At 38.0% G+C, this 22866-nt stretch overlaps 1 protein-coding gene and 2 long non-coding RNA genes across 11 annotated transcripts; 1 reads left to right on the forward strand and 2 right to left on the reverse strand.

Moving 5' to 3' along the window:
* Positions 1–11204: 11204 nt before the first annotated feature.
* On the forward strand, positions 11205–16254 carry LOC113356407. 7 transcript variants are annotated; one of them, XR_003362961.1, is made up of 5 exons: positions 11205–11366; positions 11704–12978; positions 14313–14387; positions 15358–15707; positions 16089–16254. XR_003362961.1 is itself a non-coding variant. In XM_026599531.1 (5 exons), exons 2-4 carry the CDS (start codon positions 12043–12045, stop codon positions 15472–15474), a joined length of 1128 nt encoding a protein of 375 aa, XP_026455316.1. In that variant the 5' UTR covers positions 11205–11366; positions 11704–12042; the 3' UTR covers positions 15475–15491; positions 16089–16254. The 7 variants fall into 7 exon arrangements, 3 of the variants coding, with proteins under 3 accessions (XP_026455316.1, XP_026455315.1, XP_026455314.1); XR_003362962.1 differs by lacking the exon at positions 16089–16254 and adding an exon at positions 13639–13755 and having other exon boundaries at positions 15358–15408; XR_003362963.1 differs by lacking the exon at positions 16089–16254 and adding an exon at positions 13639–13751 and having other exon boundaries at positions 15358–15374.
* A 433-nt stretch (positions 16255–16687) lies between these two features.
* On the reverse strand, positions 16688–17982 carry LOC113361336. 2 transcript variants are annotated; one of them, XR_003365084.1, is made up of 4 exons: positions 17699–17982; positions 17331–17402; positions 17110–17226; positions 16688–17010 (listed from the first exon to the last, which is right to left on the reverse strand). It is a non-coding gene; the product is annotated as an uncharacterized LOC113361336 (long non-coding RNA). The 2 variants fall into 2 exon arrangements; XR_003365083.1 differs by having other exon boundaries at positions 17331–17982.
* A 360-nt stretch (positions 17983–18342) lies between these two features.
* On the reverse strand, positions 18343–20957 carry LOC113361337. Of its 2 annotated transcripts, XR_003365086.1 has the most exons (6): positions 20787–20957; positions 20611–20681; positions 20437–20481; positions 19895–20025; positions 18988–19160; positions 18343–18902 (listed from the first exon to the last, which is right to left on the reverse strand). It is a non-coding gene; the product is annotated as an uncharacterized LOC113361337 (long non-coding RNA). The 2 variants fall into 2 exon arrangements; XR_003365085.1 differs by lacking the exon at positions 20437–20481.
* Positions 20958–22866: the final 1909 nt, after the last annotated feature.

The following is a 22866-nucleotide window of genomic DNA, read 5'->3' on the forward strand; positions in this document are numbered from 1 at the left end:
ACACACTATTAGCATCAAAACAATTTTCAAGTTATTGAAATAATCATAACGAAACATTCCAAGTCTACACTAAATGATTGTATCACATAAACCATGTAAGATGTTACTCGGCAATTTTCACATGATCATCTTTTGACTTGCGTCAATAATATGAGATGAACTTGGTCGAAGCGAAAGCTTACCAACACATATTTCGAGCAATATGTAAGCGAGTTAAACTCAGCTCGAAATCTCAAATGTGTATAGTAGAAAACTATATCGTAACACGATTTATGTCTCAATATAGGAGATAGAGTAAAAATAGACTTTCCAAGTGATAAATGAGTTTCAGTCTCCACATACCTTTTGCTGATAAAGTTCCACAAGCTCTCCTTAGTAGTTCTTCGTCTTCAAATGATGAACGCCGTGAAGTCTAAGGCTCAACTACACAATCTATGTCCTAGTCCGAGACATCTATAAGTAGACTAGAAATCAAGACTTATAGTTTTGATCACTAACATTGACAAACATGCTTGAGATAGCAACGCATGTGAGTTCGACCGAGCAATGCTCTAACATTAACTAATAAAATAAGACAAATATTAAAACTTAATACTTAGACTTAAGTTGAAAAATAAAAAAAATTAAAACATAAACATCGGATTATATTTGAGCAACACTTTTAAAATCTCAAAGCAACTTTCATATTGGAAGTTTTTTTTGTTGACGCGGCGCCACTCCACCCAACACCTTTGTTCAATGTCCATCATGGTTTCACCAAACCTCATATTTCGACCCGCTTGCATTACTAAAGCAACATACTTAATATTTTCCTTATGGATTACAGTGAAGTGGTGACTCAACGCGCTCGCATCTCGATTACTGAGGTTCATTGTTTGTTCTTGAAATTTTCCAAATATCCTTTCCCAAAGTGTTTGGGTTTGGAATGCATCTGCAATGAAGAAAGTCTCACTTAAAAAAACACAATCCCTACAAATACATTTATCTTTCTTGGCAGTAAATTTTGTTAGTCACCTTCTTATTCGACTTTGCACATTGGCTCGACTAGCAACTCTTTGATTTTTGGCAGCTGTCATGTACCCATAACATGAGTTACCACTGAGTCCTAACCGATCCTCCGATTTGGCGAGTCAGCTCAGCATTTAATTTTTCCAAACCAAAGCGTAGCAGATTCTCGAGTTATGTGTTTAATTAATGGATGTAATAAGAACCATTGATAGCCGTTGTTAGCTATTGGGTACTAAAGGACCAACCTCTGTAATCTTATCTTCATCAATGAAAAATTTATTTTTCTTTCAATATTGAGAGTTAGGCTTTGCTTGCAGAGAGAAAGCAGCTTGCTGCTATTTATCCATCAAATTCCCTTGTAGTTGTACCTCAGTACACTACAATTGGTATCAGATTTCCCTTCCTTGACCTGTTCTAATGGCGGAGAAAGTCACCGTAGCTGGGGTCAATAGCAGCTTGAATCATCCACCTCCACTGTTACTCAGCTAGCTCTTACAGTCAATCAACAATCAGAATCTGTTGGTACTCTTACTTCCTGTGTTCATCGCTTGGATTCTGAACTTTCAGTGATGAAGACCGATATACATGATATTATTCAATTTCTTGGCATCCATCGACCAGCGGATTCATATCCAAATGATGCTGATAAACCCTTGGATGGATTTCAACCTTTAGTTCATCGAATCGGTAACAAACCATTGGGTAACTTCACTCGCACACCTAAAGTTGATTTTCCAAGGTTTAATGGTATTAATCCTAGGGTATGGGCTCTTACATGTGAAAGATACTTTCATCTTCACAATTTTCCTGATGAGGAACGTGTAGACATGGCTGCAATTCACTTCGATTCACATGTATATCCATGGTTTAAACTATCAACATGGTAAATGATTAATTCCTTGGGATGTTTTTATTAAGGATTTATGTGCTCGATTTGAAGATGTTACTCAGGATAATTATGTTGGTAGTTTTAACAAACTGTCCCAGACTACTACAATTGAAGATTATTATGACCACTGGGAACACTACAAGAGTTACATGGTTGTTAATAATCCTACCTTGCCTGAGAGTTTTTACACTTTAAGTTTCATTAGTGGATTAAAGGAGGAAATCAGAACTGCAGTGCAAATGTTTAACCCTGAGACTACTTCTAAAGCCTTTTTCCTAGCTAGAATGCAACAGGAAGCCTTGCATCATCAGATTAAACCCCTCAGATCATATTCTAAACCATTTATACCATCTCCATTATCAGTTTCTCATCCACCATCCACCTTTAAATCTTTTTATTCACCATCTTCTTTTACTACAAAATCCAATCCTTCTCCTTCACAACCTATTGTGACTCATCCAACCACACCAACTAAGACTTCACCTGACAGTTCCTTACCACCTATCAAACGCCTAACTTATGCCCAAATGCAGCAGCGAAAAGACAAAGGTCTTTGCTGTAATTGCGATGAATTTTATCGACAAGGTCACAGATGTAAATCTCAACAGTTGATCACGGATGAGGAGATGGCAGAAAACGAACAATCCTCAGCTGAAGAAACTCCGGTTACTTTTCCTTGCTCGAGTGACTCTCCCATTGAAATCTCACTTCATGCCTTAACAGGTCATGTTGTGCATGACACTATTCGGATTTCTGGCAGTTTAATGAAGCAACCTATTGATAGATGTCTAAAACACCTTAATATTTATCTATTGTTTATGCTTTCTTTGCCAAGTTTTCTTGTAAATTATGTATCTTATGTTCGCTTTTGAGTTTTAGGTACTTTGGAGTCATGTGGAACAAAAAAAGAAGAAACGTTGCTTAAAAGGCAAAAAAAGGTGCAAATGATGTTGGAGGCGGATTATTTCCCATTATTTGCTTTTATTTCTTCATCTCTATCTGGAAAGCATGTCGGCTTTAGTGATGCGAATTCTGTCTGAAAAGCATGGCAGCTTTAGTGATGAAGAGAAATTGAAGAGAAGAAGTGGATCTAAGAAGTAAGAGGCGATTGTTGTTGGTGGTAGAATTCGAGGAGGAAGAAAGCGTTCATTTGGAGCAGGTCTTGGAGAAAGCATCATTTCGTATGCATGTACTACCGGGAGCATAATGGAGGAAGAGGGGGCTGTCATTCTTTGGTGGCCTTTCTACATGTCCTGGGTGCCTTAAGAATTCCAATTCCTACACAAACCAAAAAAAAGTCAGAGAAGAATTTCTTCTCATTACAACATATTTGAAATCGAAAAAAGAAAAGAGAAAGAGAGGAGTAAATGGAGGCGGCTGTGTGAGATTCCCCATCTGAGATCGACGAGCACAGGGAGGATTCGACAAGAGGATTGAGATAACTGGGTTGTTGTTGAATGTCTGAGTTCGAGTTACTCTTGTTCGATAGATCGAAGAAAATGAAATCGAGAGGATAGAAAAGGGAGGCTATGGCGGCACCATTATTCTGAGGAAATGAGAGATCGATAGAAGTAAGGAATTTGAGTGATGATGGAGGAGAGATGTAGCTGCTGCTCATCAAAGATTAAGCTCGATTCGAGAGTTCTAAATTCAGAGAAGGTGAACTGATGAAGAACAGAGATTTCAGTGGAGAGAAGTTAGGGTTTTGTTGAAGACGATCGATTTAAGAATCTGGAAATGTTAATGATTGATTCAAGGGTTGATAAAGCTTGGGTGTGTGCTTAATCTCAAGAATTTGTGCTGTGTTGATTTCAAACCCTTGAACTCGGAAGTTAGGAATTTTGGGATTTCGGCTGAAAATGGAAATTGGGATTACTGAAGAGCTCATGGAAGAGATCTGTGCAGTTGTAGTGCAGGTAATGGATGAAGAACTCAGGGAGAAGATGAAACTGGGGATTACAAGGGTTTCTGAAGCTTAAATCTCAGTATGGCAGCTGAAATGACTAAAAGAACTGAAGGAGGTTTGAATGGATGTGGTGGTGATAAGAATGGTCTGGTATAGTGATTGAAGGCACTGGTGCTGTCTGATGGTGGTTATGAGAAGAATAAGAAGCTAATGGGAGATATAACTGAAGCTGGAATTCTGCAAGATTGAATGTGTTTGAGCAGAGATGGAGTATATGTAATTGTTGTTGCTGTTCAGTTCAATTAAGCCTAGATGGAGCATTGCAAGAGGCTGATGATATTGCAGTGGTGCTAATGGGTTAGTGGACTGGCTAAGATGGAGTTTCAGGCAAGTGCAGTTCAATAAGAATGATGCCGGAATCTGTGAATGGCAAGGAGTCTGAGAATGTGAAGCTAGAGATAATTGCAGTGTTGAAGTGAAGTTACAGAATGCATCGCTGTGCCAGTGGAGATTTGTGGAAGTGCAGGCTAAGGTGTTGAGCTAGTAAACTGACCTTGAAGAATGCAGGAGGAAGGGTTATCATAGCTGGAGTTATGGGTATTTGCAGAAGCAGCTGTAATATATTGGCCTGAGTTTGAGCTGTGAACTCAGGAGGTGGTGAACTGATGTTGTTGCTGGTGCTATGTTAGTGGATTGGAGATCACTCGGATTGCAGGAAGAGATGGTGCCAGAAACATGGTGGGTTTGGTTGATGTTGAGCTGCAGGAGCTGTAGAAAGAGGAGATTACAAATTACATTGTCTTGTTGTGCAGCTGGAATGAATTAAATTGTGCTTGAACTGGTGGAGCTGCAACAGATGGTGGTAGCAGTTGCTGGTGGTGCAGAATAAGGGTATGGGTTGAGAAGATGGTTAACTGGATCAGGTGGTATGACTGAGATGGTACTGGAGTGAATGCTTGTGTTTGCCTGAGAAGGAATGACTGGAAATTGCAGGTGCAGTTTTGTGATGTTGCAGTGCAGGCTTGAGCTGTTGCTATGGTGATGTGCTGAGATGAACTAGGCAATGATGCCAAATGTATTGCAGTTGTGGCTTTGGTTGTGTCTGGCAGAAGGGTTGGCAGCTTAATGGAAGTGCTAATACTGGATGGATTATGTGCAGGTGGTGACTTGAGTGCAGAGTGTTGCGGCAAATGGAAGCGACAGACAATAAGAAGTGAAGAGGTGGTTCTGCTGGTCAGACTTGCAGGGAATAAGTAAGCTGCAAGCTGGCTTGATAATGCAGTTGGTTTACTGTTGGATTGAAGCTACAGCAGAGGATCTGGTGCAGACTGAGGCAGTGAAGCGTCATCTTGTTGCAATATTAGTTAGGCTTGTGCAAAATGGCCTAGGCCAAAGTGAATCAGACTGAGCCAGACCTGACTCATCTGATTAGCCATCTGACTCATTGACTCGGTTTGACTCAGTCACTTTAACTGAGTTGACTCGACGACCTGACCCGTTTGACCGATGACCGGGTGGACTTTGCCGGTCACCTGAGATACTTCTCCGGCCGCTTTCCCGGCTAACTTACGGCGATGGACCCAGTTTTCCGGCGACATATTTTTGGGATAATTTCTACATCGTTTTTCTCACATATGGGCTTGGTGGATTATTATCTAAGGGACTTTGAAGACTTGGACCTAATTTTGGAACAAGAGGAGCTATAAAGAAGAAGTCTTTCTACAATTTGGGGGATCACGTATTCTACTTGGAGCTTTGGAGGAGAGTGGCTATTCTACTAGGGTTTGCTTATGTTCATCTTTTTTTATTCAATTAATATATTTGTGATGAACTCCATAGCTATGAGTGGCTGAATCTTATATTATTGGTTAAGGATGTAGTCCTATATCTACAACTTGTGCTTGATTAATGCATTAGTTTTCTCTCTTGATTGTCGTTCGAACTTCTACTGCTTTTACAATCGCATGATTGATCTATTGTGATAGGATTTAGGTGGTTGTTTAGTTAAGTGGCCAATTAATTGAACTTGCATCCTTGTCCATAGCTAATTTAGGGTTCTTCATCGAGCGATAACCCCAAATACAAGTAGCATAATATGATCATGGTTTGTAGTGATACACCCTTGTGATCATATGTAGAGTTTGACCATTGTCCGAATTGTCATGCGCAATGTATGACAATTGTATTGATTAGGCTATTTCCAAAACTTAATGCTCTTAGGAATTGAACTTAATTAGCGCAAGGAGTTAGGTTATTCTTTAGGTAGAATTCACATACGCAGCTCTAATGTGTGTGTTGATGAACTTAGGAAATTAATGGAATATCTTGCTTTCTTGATACTCTAGGCTTTTGATGATGAAGAGATTAAATTGTAATTCTAATCATGTACGCAAGCACTCGTTTAAGATTGAAGATGAATTCCTTGACCAATAATTTCTCTTATTGATTATTTCTCCAATTTACTTTGCTTTTGATTTACTTTTATTGTTTGCATAAAAATCAGAAATCCCCCCGATTGGTTACTTTAGGAAATTGAATACATAATAACTACAATTGCCTCTCTGTGGAAACGAACTCTTTCTTATCATATACTTTAGGAAAGTGAAATTATTTTTGATGCATACGACTGAGATCACCTATTATGATTCTTATCGACACAGGAAGTGCACACAACTTCTTGGATTCTCACCTTACAGAGAAGTTAGGCATCCATATTGCTCCTACAGGCCAAATGGTTGTTACTGTAGCAAATGATGACAACACTGTTAACCAGGGCATGTGTCAGGGCCTTCACTGGACTATGCAGGGTCACCACTTCTCTTTTGATCTGCGAGCTTTACCATTGGGAGGATATGATACGGTTTTGGGTGCTGATTGGCTTCTTCAGCTAGGGGACATTACATTCAATTTCTCCAAACTCAGGATCTTATTTTTGCATGAAGGCACGCACATCACACTTTAGGGGAGTTCTGCTAACCCTTCTATAAGCCTTATTAATGCATCTTCCTTGCGGAAATTTATTAAGAGCAAAGTTCCAACCTTACTGGGTCAATTCTTTACCATCTCTACAACACCCCCTCCACCTATACCCCCTATAGTCACTAAGGTTTTAGACTCATTATCTGATATATTTGCTGAACCTTCTACATTACCACCATCTAGGAACATGGACCATAAAATACCTCTTAAACCAGATTCCGAACCTACTTCTCAAAGACCATACATGTGCCCTCACATACACAAATCTTTAGTTGAGAACATGGTGCAAGAGATGCTTGCTGCTGGCCTTATTCAGAAAAGCAATAGCCCCTTTGCTTCCCCTATACTTCTTGTCAAGAAAAAAGATGACACATGGAGATTCTGTGTTGATTATAGAAAACTCAATGACCTCACAATTAAAGATAAATTTCCTATTCCTCTAATTGATGAATTACTTGATGAATTGAAGGGAGCTATTATTTTCTCTAAAATTGATTTGAGATATGGTTATCATCAAATCAAAGTCTATGGTACAAATATCTATAAAACTGTTTTCAAGACTCATCATGGCCATTATGAATTCAGGGTGATGCCATTTGGCCTCACTAATGCCCCTGCCACCTTTCAGTCCCTCATGAATGATATTTTTCAACCTTACTTAAGAAAATTTATCTTAGTCTTTTTTGATGACATTTTAATTTACAGCTCTTCCTTAAAAGAACATCTCAGTCATCTTCAACAAGTCTTTACAGTTTTGAGGCAGCATTACCTATATGCTAAGTTATCCAAGTGTGTCTTTGCTCAACCACAATTGGATTATTTGGGGCATCTCATTACTACTCAAGGAGTGGCTGCAGATCCTGACAAGATAGTTGCCATGCAGACATGGCCATTACCTGTCACCTTAAAATAATTAAGGGGATTTCTGGGCTTGGCAGGATATTACAGGAGGTTTATCAAAGGGTATGGCACTATTTCCAAGCCTCTTACAGATATGCTTAGAAAAGATGCTTTCCATTGGAGTGAAGAGGCACATCAAGCTTTCAGTGAGCTCAAAGAGGCGATGACTAAGGCCCTAGTTCTGGCTTTACCTGACTTCTCCAAACAGTTTACATTAGAAACTAATGCTTGTGCTAGGGGAGTGGGAGATGTCTTGATGCAAGAGGGCAGACCAATTTCTTTTTTCAGCAAACCCCTAGGCCCTAAACCCTTAGCCCTATCCACCTATGAAAATGAGTTTTTAGCGCTGTTCAGAAATGGAAGTACTACCTATCTCATAGCCAATTCATCATTAACACTGACCACCTAAGCCTCAAGTATTTAATGAATCAAAGAATCTCAACTACTGTTCAACAAAAATGGCTAGTGAAGTTAATGGGCTTTGACTACATCATTAGATACAAGAAGGGTTTGGACAACACTGCTGCTGATGCTTTGTCCAGACTTCCCACTCATTCTGCAGATTGCAATGCTATGTCTCTCAGTACTCCACAATGGGCTACAAATGTCATCTCCAGTTATGAGGATGATGATATTGTGCAACAACACATTGCCCATCTGCTTATTACTCCTACACAGTCCCCATTCTCTTATATCCAAGACATTTTAAGGTTCAAATGCAGACTGTACATTGGCTCCAGCAACCATTTTAGACACTCCATTATGCAATCACTGCACTCTTCTGCAGTTGGAGGGCACTCAGGTATGTTAGGCACCTACCAAAGAGCTAAAACTCATTTTTTTGGTTAAAATTGAAACAAGATATCCCTCAGTTTGTTGCTACGTGTGAAGTTTGTCAATGCAACAAGGACAACTCCTCCTTTCCTGCTGGTCTTCTACAACCACTTCCAATTCCTGAAGCATCCTGACAAGATATCTCCATGGATTTTATTGAAGGACTTCCCCTGTCCAACAACAAAAATGGCATCCTAGTGGTGGTTGACAGGCTTACAAAGTACAACCATTTCCTTCCCCTGAGTCACCCTTTCACATCTCTCACAGTGGCTAAGGAATTTCTCAACAAAATATTCAAACTCCATGGCCTTCCCAGCTCCATTATTAGTGATAGAGACAAAATCTTTGTCAGCCAATTTTGGCAGGCCTTATTCAAATCTCTAGGAACTAATCTCAAGCTCACCACTGCATACCATCCTCAGACTGATGGTTAAACTGAGAGAACCAATGCCTGTGTAGAGCAGTATTTGAGATGCATGACAAGCTCCAATCCTAAACAGTGGTCTCAATGGTTATCTCTAACTGAGTGGTGGTTTAACACCAATTACCACACCAGCTTAAAAATGTCCCCTTTTCAAGCCTTGTATGGTTATCAACCACCTCATCTCATATTTCCAGTTCCTACAACAACTTCAGTTGCTTCAGTGGAGTCCTACCTGAAAGACAGAAATAATATGTTACAACTACTGAAGGAGGGATTGACTAAAGCCCAAGAAAAATTGAAGTTTTTTGCAGATAAGAGAATACATGGCAGAGAGTTTGTTGTGGATGACCTGGTATTTCTTAAATTGCAACCTTACAGGCAATCTTCAGTTGCAATCCGAAAAAACTTCAAGCTATCTGCCAAATATTTTGGCCCCTTTGCAGTACTCAAAAGGATTGGTGCAGTGGCTTATAAGTTACAGCTTCCCGTGGGGTCAAGAGTTCACCCTATCTTCCATGTCTCCCAGTTAAAGAAACATATAGGACTCAAAGCTTCTACCTTACCCCAGCTGCCAGTGGTGGATGATAAAGGTCACTATATTGTTGAACCAGTAGCTGTATTGGACACTCGTCTCACACCCAAGGGTAAGTCTTTTATCCCTCAAATTTTAGTGCACTGGTCTAACTCCTCTGTCAAAGACGCTTCTTGGGAGGACGTTTCTCACATCAAGGCACAGTTTCCACATTTCATCCTTGAGGACAAGGATCTTTGAAGGGAGGGGCAATGTCATGTACCCATAACATGAGTTACCACCGAGTCCTAACCGATCCTCCGATTTGGCGAGTCAGCTCAGATTTAATCTGTCTGAACCAAAGCGTAGCAGATTCTTGAGTTCTGTGTTTAATTAATGGATGTAATAAGAACCGTTGATAGCCGTTGTTAGCTATTGGGTACTAAAGGACCAACCTCTGTAATCTTACCTTCATCAATGAAAAATTTATTTTGCTTTCAATATTGAGAGTTAGGCTCTGCTTGCAGAGAGAAATCAGCTTGCTGCTATTTATCCATCAAATTCCCTTGTAGTTGTACCTCAGTACAGTACAACAACATGTTGGTGTCTTCATCCACGCTCTTTGAAGAATTGGAAGAGTGATGAAAAGTATGGTAGATGTGTGAGATTGAGAAATTCTAGAGAGATTGAGAAATTCCGGTGTGAGTTGAAATGAATTTGAACTTGAGTATTTATAGGAGGGGAAATTTCTGATCGTTGGATGGAAAACATCTGAGCAATGATCTAACCAGCGAGCGACAGCATGACTATCATTGACGCCATAATGACCAGCGAGCATTATTAAGACCATATAGCGATTGACAGTCTACCGCTTGCTGGAAACTCCATCGTGTATGCCTATGTGGTATATTTGACACATTGGTACATACATTTCCCATTTTGACATATCCATAATGGGTGCAAAAATGACACATTATGATATTTGACATGTGCATAGGAATAAATCTTAAAGCAAGCCTTTTGTATGCCTCAAAACACTTCTGTATGCCTTAAATCAAAACTAGAAAATAACTATGGTGAAATTGGGTCACCTTACTTAGTGCCTCCAGTGGGTTTGAAAGGCTTTGCGAGGAAAAAACATTACGTAGCTCGTAAAATTGAAGTTTTACTGGCAATAAAAAAGGAAAAAACATTACGTAGCTAGTAAAATTGAAGTTTCTACTGGTAATAATGGGTTAATTTGCGTTACCTCCTCTGGAGAAGATCATAATTTGAGTTACCTCCCCTACAGAACAAATATTAGTAAAACCTCCTCTCGTCACTTTTTCCATCCAAACCCGGTTAGCTGAGAAGATCATAATTTGAGTCACCTCCCCTGGAGAAGATCATAACTTGAGTTACCTCCCCTAAGAACATCCAGCTGTACGAAGTAGCTAACTCAGCTAACCGGGTTTGAATGGAAAAAGTGACGAGAGGAGGTTTTACTAATATTTATTCTGTAGGGGAGATAACTCAAATTATGATATTTTCCAGGGGAGGTAACGCAAATTACCCCGGCAATAAAAAAAGACAAGTACAGTACAACTACAATCCCTTCAAGGGAAAAAAGAAAAAAAAAAGTGTACAAAACCGACGCCCTTCTTGACCGCATATATTCCGACACGTATTCAATAGTAACAAACTACTCCTGATTCAGTTGCCCATAATAAAATTACTAGAGGCAACCCCACGCGTTAGTGTGATACTACGAGTGTGTCAGTGAAGCAACCACCTTGAACCGAATCCTTGCTTAGTAGCCAATTGAAGAAGATAGAAAGTCTCAAAAAAGAAAAAAACGCCTAATCTCTGGTTTCTCTCTACGAGAAGATCTGATTCGTTCTGTTTAGGAATTCAGTACTCTCCAATTGCTGATTCGGTTTGTTTTCTTTCTTTTTCCTAATAAGTCATTTTTTATTGTTATAATTCTATATTGTTTAATCTCGGCCGAATTTGATAATAAACAATCAATTTTGTACAGTGTGTTTACCTAATTTGTGGATAAATTCTCAAATGATTAGTAAATTTTATTGCTAAGTTAGGTTTTACAGAGGTATTATAGAATACTCCTGTGAAGATATGATTATGTAATGATATGAAATTCAATAATCTAGGTTTTTCTACTTACAGTCACAATCATCTTATTATTTTCATCTGTATTTTAAGGGGCCTTTGTTTCCTGTACGCTGTATAAGGATATATTTACTTCTATGCAGGAATTTTGCTGCTACTGCGATGTGGTTGGAGTTGGATGCTTACTAGCGAATTCAGCACTCCCAGTTCGAATATCAGAGTCGAAGATTACACATTCAGTAGACTTATCTTTGCAGTGTCAGAAATCCGAACTTCCAAGAGTACAGTGTTATGCTAAATTTCAATTTGTCTCTTCTATCTACTTCATTTCACCTGAAATTTTATGGGAAAGTTTGGACTTTGTGGTTGTTTCTTAGAAATTTGTGACCGTTTACAGTTTGAACTGCGTAGGTGAGAAACCTGAAGACTAAATGCAGTTATATAAACTATGCCGTAACTTGTTGGAATCTAATTGACCCGCGATGGTTCTTAGCGAAGATCAATTACAGATGGTGGGTGTATGTGAAGCAAAGAATGATAATTTGTGCTCAGATGTTAAAACTGTAAATGTGAAAACTTCCATTACACCGCGTCAGAGTATAGATAAAGAGGGGAATTTATCAACTTGTCGTGTGTGCCACTGTGTTGAATCTGACACTAGGGGGGATGCTGCATTAGAGTTCTTGGCTATTTACCCTCCCTCACCGAAAGTTGTGGATGTCAATGTAGATAATAAGAACCGTAATAGCAATGGAGTGTCAAAAGGTGCTGAAACTGATATTGAACATACTGAGGATCGTGGGAAAGAGCATAGGGTTGTGGAGTTTATAAGCCCCGAGGGGGAGGTATTCATTTGTAATACTGATCTGGAAGCAGGTCCGCATAACCATCAGGATGTACTTATTTGTCTTGGTTGTTGTTGCAAAAGTGATCTCTCTCTTGCTCATTATGCTTGTGCTTTGAAGTGGTTTATTAATCATGGATCAACTATTTGTGAAATATGTGGCAGTGTAGCGAAAAATGTAAGAGAATCTGATTTCAAGAAGATTGTGGCTTCTATTAGGGATTATGAAGCATTGAAGGAAAGAACTGCCACTGGTGAACCTACTATAGCACCCGCACAGATAAGCGCAGGTGTAGATCCTGATGCCGTTGCTGCTATCCTAAGACAAAGGCTTAGTGAGATTTCGTTGTGGTTTAACCCACATAATAGTAGTGATAATAACGGGTATAATAATAGTAATTCCACTAGGACTTCCCAGGGAGTTGTAGAACAGCCTTCTGGGGTTGTTGTTGAAGACACCCTCCAAACTGAAAGCCCTGCTACCAAATGGGCTGTCGAAGGGACTGGGATTCTTGTTGCCACTGGACTTCTTACTGTTACACTAGCATGGCTCATTGCTCCTCGTGTTGGAAAGGTATGCGTTGGTGTTTGCTTACTTTCCATGTATATGTTTTAGTTTAGTTTGTAAAAGTTGATGCTGAGTGCTACTATTTGGATAGCCTTTCAGATATATGTACTTTTGTGTTAGAAAACCCATTATATAGTTTATGGGGTTTTTGCCTTTAACAGAAATTTTTGTGAGACTGCTTTTTGTAAATTGTGGAGTTACTGCAAAGATCGTTGAACTAGAGCTATTGAAATTCATATGAGGCCTCAAGGAAATCATACATTATAAACACAGTTTGTCTTTCAAAATGCCTGGATTACATTGTTCATGTTACATCTTTCAGAAAATTAGTGCGGATTGGTTGTATCCTACTGTTTGACTTATGCATACTACTATGTTCATCATTAAAACAATTAGCAGTCTTTCCGACTCTTTAAGTGGTCTTCTTCAAGTTCCCTTTCTTTGGTTGACAATACAGTTCTCAGTTTAAAAACCAAATATCTCTTCAGGAGTAGACAGTGGTCTTCTTCAAGTTCCCTTTCTTTGGTTGACAATACAGTTCTCAGTTTAAAAACCAAATATCTCTTCAGGAGTAGACCTATGCTGTCGACATCATAATGCTGGACTTTGGATCTCTTGATTTCCTATAAACTCTTGTTAATACACTATTATTTTTCTCTTTAGCAGTTCGAGATTTTACACCACCAGCAGCACTTGTATAACCCTCGTTGGTGAACATCTAAGTTTTAGAGGTCATAGATGTAGTACTACGACATTCTGCTGAAGGATTTGCACCATGTGTAAGTATGTGATGTTGTTAAAACCACAAACCCCTGCTTTATAGTTATACATTCTTTGACCTTTCTCTAACAGATTGAGGCTTCAGAGTAGTACTTGTGGACGAGGGGTTTCGTGTGCAAATGGTGATCTTAGGCCCTAGTACTCCAGTACACTCATGTATGCCATAAGTTTCTTGTTATTTTTAATAAAAATGATCAAGTAGTTGGTTTCTTTTAGGTTCTACAGTCCACATAACAGTCCCCTGAAGTAGTAGAAAATATTTGGAAAAAAATATGCTGAAGGAACTTATGCATATAAATGTTACGTTGGGTTTTCTCTGACCATCTCCAAGACGGGCTTAGAGAAACTTATGCATATAAATATTTTAAAGGTTAAACCTGATATTGACTATGCATGCTTATTTGATGATATTTCCATTAGCACCAGTTTTGGATCTTGTGTTCGTTTTATACTTTTATTACTTTATATACAGGGGTACAATTGTTAAATGGTTTTAGTGATTTTCTGTAGTCTTTTAGGTATTATGTGTTTTTTCTTATGAATTCTGTATTTATGTGCAGAGAACAGCAAAAAATGGTCTTCACATTCTTCTTGGGGGTATATGTGCCTTAACAGTTGTTGTCTTCCTTCGCTTTGTAAGTCGTTTATACATCTATCCTGTATTTCATCTCCAGCATAATATTTCACTTGTTCATATATTTGTTACTTCAGCAAGATTTTTATATTTCTTCATTAAATTTCTATTTCATTTTATTTTTCTTCTTTTCCCGCTTGGTTTCTGTGAGTTTTCTTTTAACTTCTCCAAAGAGATGCCTTGAAGCACACTTTTAGAAGACATTTTTAGGGTAAAAGACGTATGCCTTGTAGAGGCATGAAAAGGCGCTTGGAGCGAGGCGGGGTTTGTACGCGCCCTGTCGAGGTGTACAGCTTGTCCAATTTTTAAAACCATTCTCGGAGGCTCCAGTAGTAAATCAGATGTCACCTCAAAGGGCCTCATTCATGACTTCGAGCTTACATATGGATTCAGTTATGTTTTAGACGGACATTTAGAGATCTTAAATGCTAAGTCCTAGAAAGTTGAAAATGCCAAAAAAAAAAAAAAAAAGGATCTTGACTTGTTTTATCTTCTAGTCTTGTGCCCATTTCATGAAGTGCTCTGTTTGTCATGCATAGATGTTGGCTGTCCCTCAGAGACGCTCATCTTTCTTGAACACACTGCAAATATGGTGATCAGTTTCTGGACAATCACAAAACATCGTGTCCCTTAAGTTGTATCTTAGTCTTTCTTGAAAGATCATTGGAGCTTTCTTGCAGATACTGTTCACACTTGGGATACTTCAAGTTGAGGGTTGTAGATACATACACTAGGTTATAAGTATCACTGCCTATATATTTCTTTTAACTGTGAGGGGACTAACTTCGAATACAGTTGTTACTTGGAGAGTGAGAGATGGGAAAAGCATGTCAAATTGTAAAAAGAATAAATGTGCATATGTTCTACTAATTCTTTGGTGCAGTTTGTTTGTCATGCCAAGTTCCCTGTTATGCATACAAGTTTCAGCAAGTTGAGAATGTTAATTTGGTTGCTTTTGAAACTCGTTGCAGATTGTACTATCTAGGATCAAATATGGACCAGCACGGTATTGGGCGATCTTGTTTGTTTTCTGGTTTCTTGTTTTTGGAATATGGGCTTCACGAACTCATGGTGCACGTTCTACGTGATAATTCTTTTGTTGAGTGTAAGTAAATAGAGAAGTTACAATGTTCCGTTGTGAAGACAGTTCAAGTCGCCGGCCCAAGCTGCCAGCCTAGCAGAGCCGTCTTATGGACTAGGCCAGCTAGGCTGCTGCCTAGAGCCTCAATTTGTTGTGGATCACCGGGCTATTTCACACCGTTATATTCTGGGGTGCTTTGCCGTCGTACCATGTGTGGCATCTTTTTTCTGTTACCCTCTGGTATATATCGCCCAAGTCACACAGTTTTGTGTTTTTTTAATGAAAATTTCTGTGTTCAATTTCTAGAAGGCGTAGTTATTGGTAGTGTTGGTGATGACGGTGGAGTTCTTTGGTATTAAATTAATTTCATTTTAGTCTGAAATTGTTTTCATTTCAAAAAACACCCGCTATTGCCATCGTTGTTCACAGCAAATGAAATATTAGTACGAAGTTTCATTAAAACTTCAAGCGGTCAATGTGAATTATTCATCTATGTGCCTTCTAGAATCTTTTAAAAGGGCATATGCCTTGGATCAATAGTTTGAAAATTATAGCGTCAAACATAGTCATTCATAGCTGAAATTTATGAAAATCAGCCTATGATACATTTTTGTTGTGCAGGTTTGTAATACTCTCGGTGCGAATCAGATGGGGTGCAACAAAGGCGGTGCAAGACGTTTCAGAGTTGTTTAGTTTTACTGAACATTTTATATAATTTTTATGTATATTTTACCATTTTAAAACTTGAAAACATAATGAGTTATGCTACTTATTTATAAGTTGCCCATGCGATTTTTTGGTCGTCATTGCAAATATGAGGTGGATTATCCTCTGCACATCTTGCAACAAAGAGACAAATACATCAATACATTCAGCCACTAAGCTTTGGTTGAAATGTTGTGTGTTTTTAGGTCAGTAAACAAAAAACAATCACCTCTGCTCAAACTTAACGGTAATCCCTTGGCAGAATCACCACAATAGTGCATGACCTTTTCAACATATTGTACGTACAATTAACCTTTGTTAACATATTGTACTGCTAACAAATGTTAAACCAATGTTATGGCAGATTTTACAGCGAAAACAGGTGGAAAGGCTAAGTCACCCGGAGCCAAAAATGGCCCCTAAAAGAATCAAGAGCCGCAGGGGGTTGTCTAATACATAGAAATATGAGATATAGTAACCATATACAATACTAAAAAGTGGTTCATGACCGACATTCTTTAACATTCAAAAACATTTAATCCACTGTTTTGCGACATAATATGGTAATAGAGGATAAAAACAATTGAAAACATATAACACCGGTTTCTGCTGAACAGGGATGAAAAGTAGAAAACTGAACTAATCAAAGTAAGCCTGAAACACGGATAACAATACGAACTGAAACCTTAATAAGCATGTACCCAGAACTCAATGTTCTCGGGTGGCAGAGGTAGCTACTTTCCGCTGCATGTTGAAAGAATTGAGAGCAAATTGGAAAACCAAAAACATCATTGAGCATCTGTGAGAATCCAGGCATCTTTGCCTCTTTTGCAATAGCCTACAACATTGTGGATTGCCGAAGTGAGGTTGGCATACACTGGTTAACACACAGGCTGGTATTCAAGTGTAATCAGGGAATATATGAAAGTTGGGTTACCTATGACCCGCTCATGAGTTCAGATGTGGTGTGTCGTACTGCTTTCTGGACATCGCTATCAACAGCAAGAAAGATGGCTGGCCGGTGTTGTCTTCGACTTCAAAGCATAGTAGGAAACTTTGAGGTAAAAAGCACCAGATAGAAACGTCAATAAAAGAATGAAGAGATCAATTGGTTTTGAAATTACTCGAATTAGGAAATCTAGAGTGCAGAGTGATTACCTAGATAGGCATTTCAACTTTTATTTCACATTTAGTGCACCAAAGGTCACCATTGTCACCAAAAACTTCTTGCTACATCGAGGTCAGGACAGATAAAAAGAAAAAGAGAAAAAAAAAAAGGAAGGAGGTCAGCCTCAGAAAGATAGTTCCAACAATTTTCAAGCAGTTTCTAAGTAGCGGTACACGTGATCACATTAGTGGCGTTTATGTTCCAGGTTAAATTTTAATCAGGAATCCAGAAAGAGTCCTTTTTTCAGGGATAACTTGGGTACAAATATATGAAAGGTGGGTGTATAACCAACCTATAGATAGAAGCTGGTAAATGGATTTCCAATTGTCAACATCGAAAATAGGTAAGAGCGTTTTACCTTTCTTTATGGGTACTGTCATATATCGCAGGGTCTTGCATATGGGTACCTGCAAGCAAAAAACAACATCATCACTTGGGTAAATCAAAGGAAGATATATGCATGGCGTGGGGGGTTTATGTATAAGCATCTCGGTTAGGAAAAAACAAAATAACTACAACAGAACTCACGGCATATCTAGAAAAAGTAAAGAGATCAAATATGAATAAAAACATATTCAGAGTACAATGGAAACGGATTTGCCAAGATTAATACAGCTGGCCCTAAATTTAGTACAAATTACCTCTAACACCTTTGGTACATAAATCTAGATACAAACCTTTCATCCATTGCTACAATATCAGTGGGTAGAACCTCCACCAAAAAACGTTGTGGTTAAAATATGAAACAATGGATAAAATATGAAACACAGTTACTAATGTCCAGTTCCTCAACTCTAAGATGGTAGAGCCTCCACCAAAAAACATACATAAATTAACTCTCGCGACCAATATGTGTTAAGGAATTGGAATGTACTAAAATGCAAATCGGGAATATACATATAGGTCTTGCATTTAGAGTTATATTATAAGCTGAGTTTGCAGTCGTTAAAAGCTCGATAAACGCATACTTTCAGAACAGTATGTCATAATAATACAAAACGGTGAATCAAGTCAGTACAATATAATTATGTGGGTTAAACATGCAAACAGTATCATCCTAAGATATATGCACGGATCTTAGTGAATAATAAGTTACGTAGAAGAAGCACCGCACCGACAGAACGCTTGGCTTAGCTAATTCAACAGAAAAACACGAATAGTTGGATAGAGATCCATAAATACAAATAATACATTTACCATACATGCTAATTCAAATAAATATCCTCATTGCTTCATGAGCAAGGTCTCAACAACAGTGCTATCTAAAACCCATACATGGATCAAACTTAGGGTATCTCACAGTGCTTTGACAGTAAGGATGTCGATGTTAGCGTAAACTTGGGTGGCAACGCTGGAGGAATAGGTAGGTTTTTCAAGAACCCTCTTTGCATAATGTGTTGGAGGACTGCGGATGGGACAAAATATCTCAATACACAGTTTGAAGGTTACATGGATGCCTTGGACTTTTGCTGTAGTCAGGTGCAATTCATCTAGTACAAATTGTCTTCTTATCAAACTGCCAAATTGGAGTTTTTAAGGATGACCGCATCAAATGCATCTGCCTGTGTACACAATAATGAGTCAGTAAACGTTAATCTCTAATAATAATTTAAAATGAAGAGGAGGTTAGATTTGGTGGTGGGTTACCTCTTCTACCATGATAACCGTGTTAGCGCTTATGAAATTAGTGAACTATGGGAATTGTGATCATTTTATGTGGCCATGACTGAATATTGGTGTTCATCTTCCTTCCGCCACACATTTACAAAATGCCACGTACAGCTGACCATGACTGGAAATAAGAGTTTCCCATTTTTAACCTATTCAAAGACAAAATATTAAATTCAACAAATTTGCTAAAAATAATTTGAGAAAAATGAAATGAAAACTAAATCATAGTCAGATTAATTTAGAACTGTTGATTTCAACATAAACATGAATGAAATAAATGAAGAAAACAGTGAGAAGAAATACATAGAAAGTGATCCTACGTTTTATTAGCATGAGTACAAAATTATAGCCTATGTACGAACAAATTCTAACTTCAAAGAATATTTCTTAAATGTCGCTTTAATTTGAGTACAGTCTTTGGCCTTGCATGCTATCTCTAAAATGTTATTCATGAAATTATAAAACCTGCAATGATCTCATGTAAGCAAGATGTGCTATTACTCTCTATCAACCCACTTCCGAGGGTGGAATATGTCTTCGACATTCAAGATGTGCTATTACTCTCTATCAACCCACTTCCGAGGGTGGAATATGTCTTCGACATTCCTTGGAATTCTACACTTGAAACTAAATGAAACCTTTACTTAACCAATTCTTTTTCTTCCCATTTAAAAGATAGACATTATTGGCTCGATGACAATGAAACAACTAATAATGCACAGTATGAGAATACCTTTAATTAGTAAAGGAATTTTACCGGATGCTTCTCTTATGGATGATGATAGAATGAGAGGAATAAAATATATAAATACACCAAAACACATTTTAGTACTCGATTCAGGAGAATTCATCACATAAATACATATACTGAAAATTCCATTACCTTAAGTACTTTATGAAGCTTTCCGCTCACATTTTAGTACTCTATCGGGAATTTCCCTGGAGATAATGGTTAGATCGTGTTATTCTTTTCTTCTTTGAGGAGCCAGTAATCTGTGTTTGCATTTTCTTTTCCTGCATCATTGAAGAGAACGTTAACTTTAACCTGAAGTAAGATTCTAGGATTTGGCAAAATTGAGACTTGATGAAAAACATATCAGAGTCATCATCAAAGGCAAAGTTAGAAATTTTATTGAACACCAAGAATCAACACAAAGGAAACATGTACTGCAAGAAAACATATATACCAAGAAAAGATGATTGAAATGTACATCCAAAGTAATCTGAGTGCTTGCACACCCCAAACCTTACTTTTTGTTCACAAAATGATAAATCTACAAAACCCAATTCTGTTTAAATTTCCATATTCCCATCTCCCATACAACCTTTCAAGTTGGAAAAAAACCTAGAATCGTTTCTATAAAAGAAAACCAAAAAAAAAAAAACCTAGATAAAAGAATACAAAGAAAGCCAGAATGAAATTACATCAAAGTTCATTGTTGTCAAATCCACAAATTTCACTGACTGCCCCTGAACAAACAACAAAAAATTAAAAACACATAGAAACAGGATACTCGAATTTTGTTGAGCAATGAACTTCTGTAGAAGAAAAAATGTTTTTTGTTTGGGACATTTTTCCGAACATCTAAAGGACATTACCTGATCTTCAGAGAAACCTTAACAATTTTATCTTCTTTTACGGGTTACGCAGGGAACAAACCGTACCAAACCTAGAGACGAAAACTTAATTTAACAAAATATACAACAGGTGAACGAGAATTAAAAAAAAAAAAAATTGTAGCAGAAGCTGAAGAAATGGGTGAGAGAAAACGTACTCGTGGTGTAATCGAATAGGATGAGATGGAGAAGCCAAGCCTAAATGAGCGTTTTTAACCCTAGAATTCTTTCATTAAGAGGGAGATGAAAAGGTTATTCATTCTTAGGTCATGAGAGAAATTTCAATAGGGAGTTGAGAGGGTTCCTGGGTTTGCGCCGTTACAAAAGAGAGAAAAGAAGAAGGCAACCAAATCACATAGAGAAGGAATTCATTACAATCGATATCAGATTACACCGTGAAAGCAGGTGAGATCACAGCCGTTAGTTGATCCCAGCGGATGTATCCTGGTCGTTGGATGACACAACAAACGCTACTGTTGTGTAAGCATTGATTAGTGCGTACACTTTTATATAAGAAAATTAAAATTTATCGTATTGAGCAATTCTCTTTAAACAAATTTAAATATCTCCATTCCAGACCCAGTAAATCCATTTAAAACATGATGAATATCAAGATCATATTTTAACACAGACTCACTATTATCTGAAGTATATTATATTAATTTAAACTAAAAAGAATAATGCGTGAGTATGTTACCCTCATGCCCATGGAATCGTTAATTACATATTGTCTTAAAAAACGCGTACTTATACATATTTCCTAAAGGTGGTTTCAAAGAATCCCCGATGACTTCTGTCTGCTGCCCGATTTACTAGTGCATCCGTCGCATTGTATGATGCTGAATAGATTATAGTAGGTCTCTCATTATGATCATATGCCACAAACACCATTGTGTCTTGATCACTCTAGTGATGAAATTGACTAGGTTTTGTGAGTTGAATTTTTATTTATTGTATGTTGACCACCATAAGCATGCTCCATGTATCGCCACTAAAATAGTGGTTATTCCCAGAGGTTGTGACATTGTTACGATCGTGGTGTTGAGCAATTCCTGCAGAAAATTACCACTATTAGTTTGATGTTACTATTAATAGAAAAAAAGTATATACAACAAAATTTACCAAAATTAGAAAAAACCAAAACGTCAAGTATCAATTATTTTAAATCAAGATCTCTTTCTCGCAACTGAACTTGGTCACCATCCATTAAAATTAAAAGTACTTTGTGATGCGTATCGAAGCAATTAAGAGCAACTAGAAAATACAGGTTTTGTGTTTATCAGATTTATTTTCAATAAACTTTATGCTATTAGCGAGTTTTTAGCAAATAATTATTAATCCATCAAGAGTTGGATGAATCGGTTATTTTAATTGAGATTTAGGGCTTGTTTTTGATGAGGAGACCATCGTACTCGAGGGTTGCACCAGGAAAATGCATGTCCATTTGCCTTTGCAAGCATGCTTCGCAAGCATGTTGCCTTAAGTGCATAATTGGCTTCTGAGTACCGTCCATGCATAATGCATGCCTTGAATTTGTTCATGGACCATTGCAAGCTTATTTCCGCTTCCTTACTTCGCTTTGGAACTGAGCAGAAAGCATGCACTGGTCTTGCTCGAGCCAAGGGTTTATCAGTCAGGCTCATGAGCATCCAAGGAATGTTACTACCCCATCAAGCATGGCAACAATCATCGCTTGCATCGCAATACCGTGCCAGATGATGCGAGTTACCAAAATATCGCAATCATATCCCCAGTTAGATGATATGAGTGACAAAAATGATGGACATTAATGCTGCAACTAATTGCGGCTTCATACATACCCTACGAAGAAGGGATGAAGCACAAAATATAATTCATAAGTCTTTGAGACAAGCAACTAAATCCAATTCGTATCGCAAGGCCAAAAGCCAAGCATAGCCTAGTCCGCTTAGGCCAAATGGTCTTTTGCAAATGATAAGCAAGAATTTGCATTGACCTTTCCTTTATTTTGTACCGTGGTGAAGCAACCTTAGTTTCTCAACGCCTCACAATGATGCCTAAGCATCAAGAAGATCCCTCGAGTAAGTAACGCCCCATAATGATGCTTTCGAATCATAAGCTTTGAATCTTACTAGTGCATCTACGGTATATGCACCTTCAACCAACTATCCCTTTGTGTATATGTCTTATTGATATTTTTAAAACTAAAAATTGGGGACCAGTTGATATGCTTGTTTCACTATTCATGGTTGTTTTCCA

The sequence above is a fragment of the Papaver somniferum genome, chromosome 3 (genome assembly GCF_003573695.1).
Source record: "Papaver somniferum cultivar HN1 chromosome 3, ASM357369v1, whole genome shotgun sequence".
In the NCBI taxonomy this organism is placed as follows: Eukaryota; Viridiplantae; Streptophyta; class Magnoliopsida; order Ranunculales; family Papaveraceae; genus Papaver; species Papaver somniferum.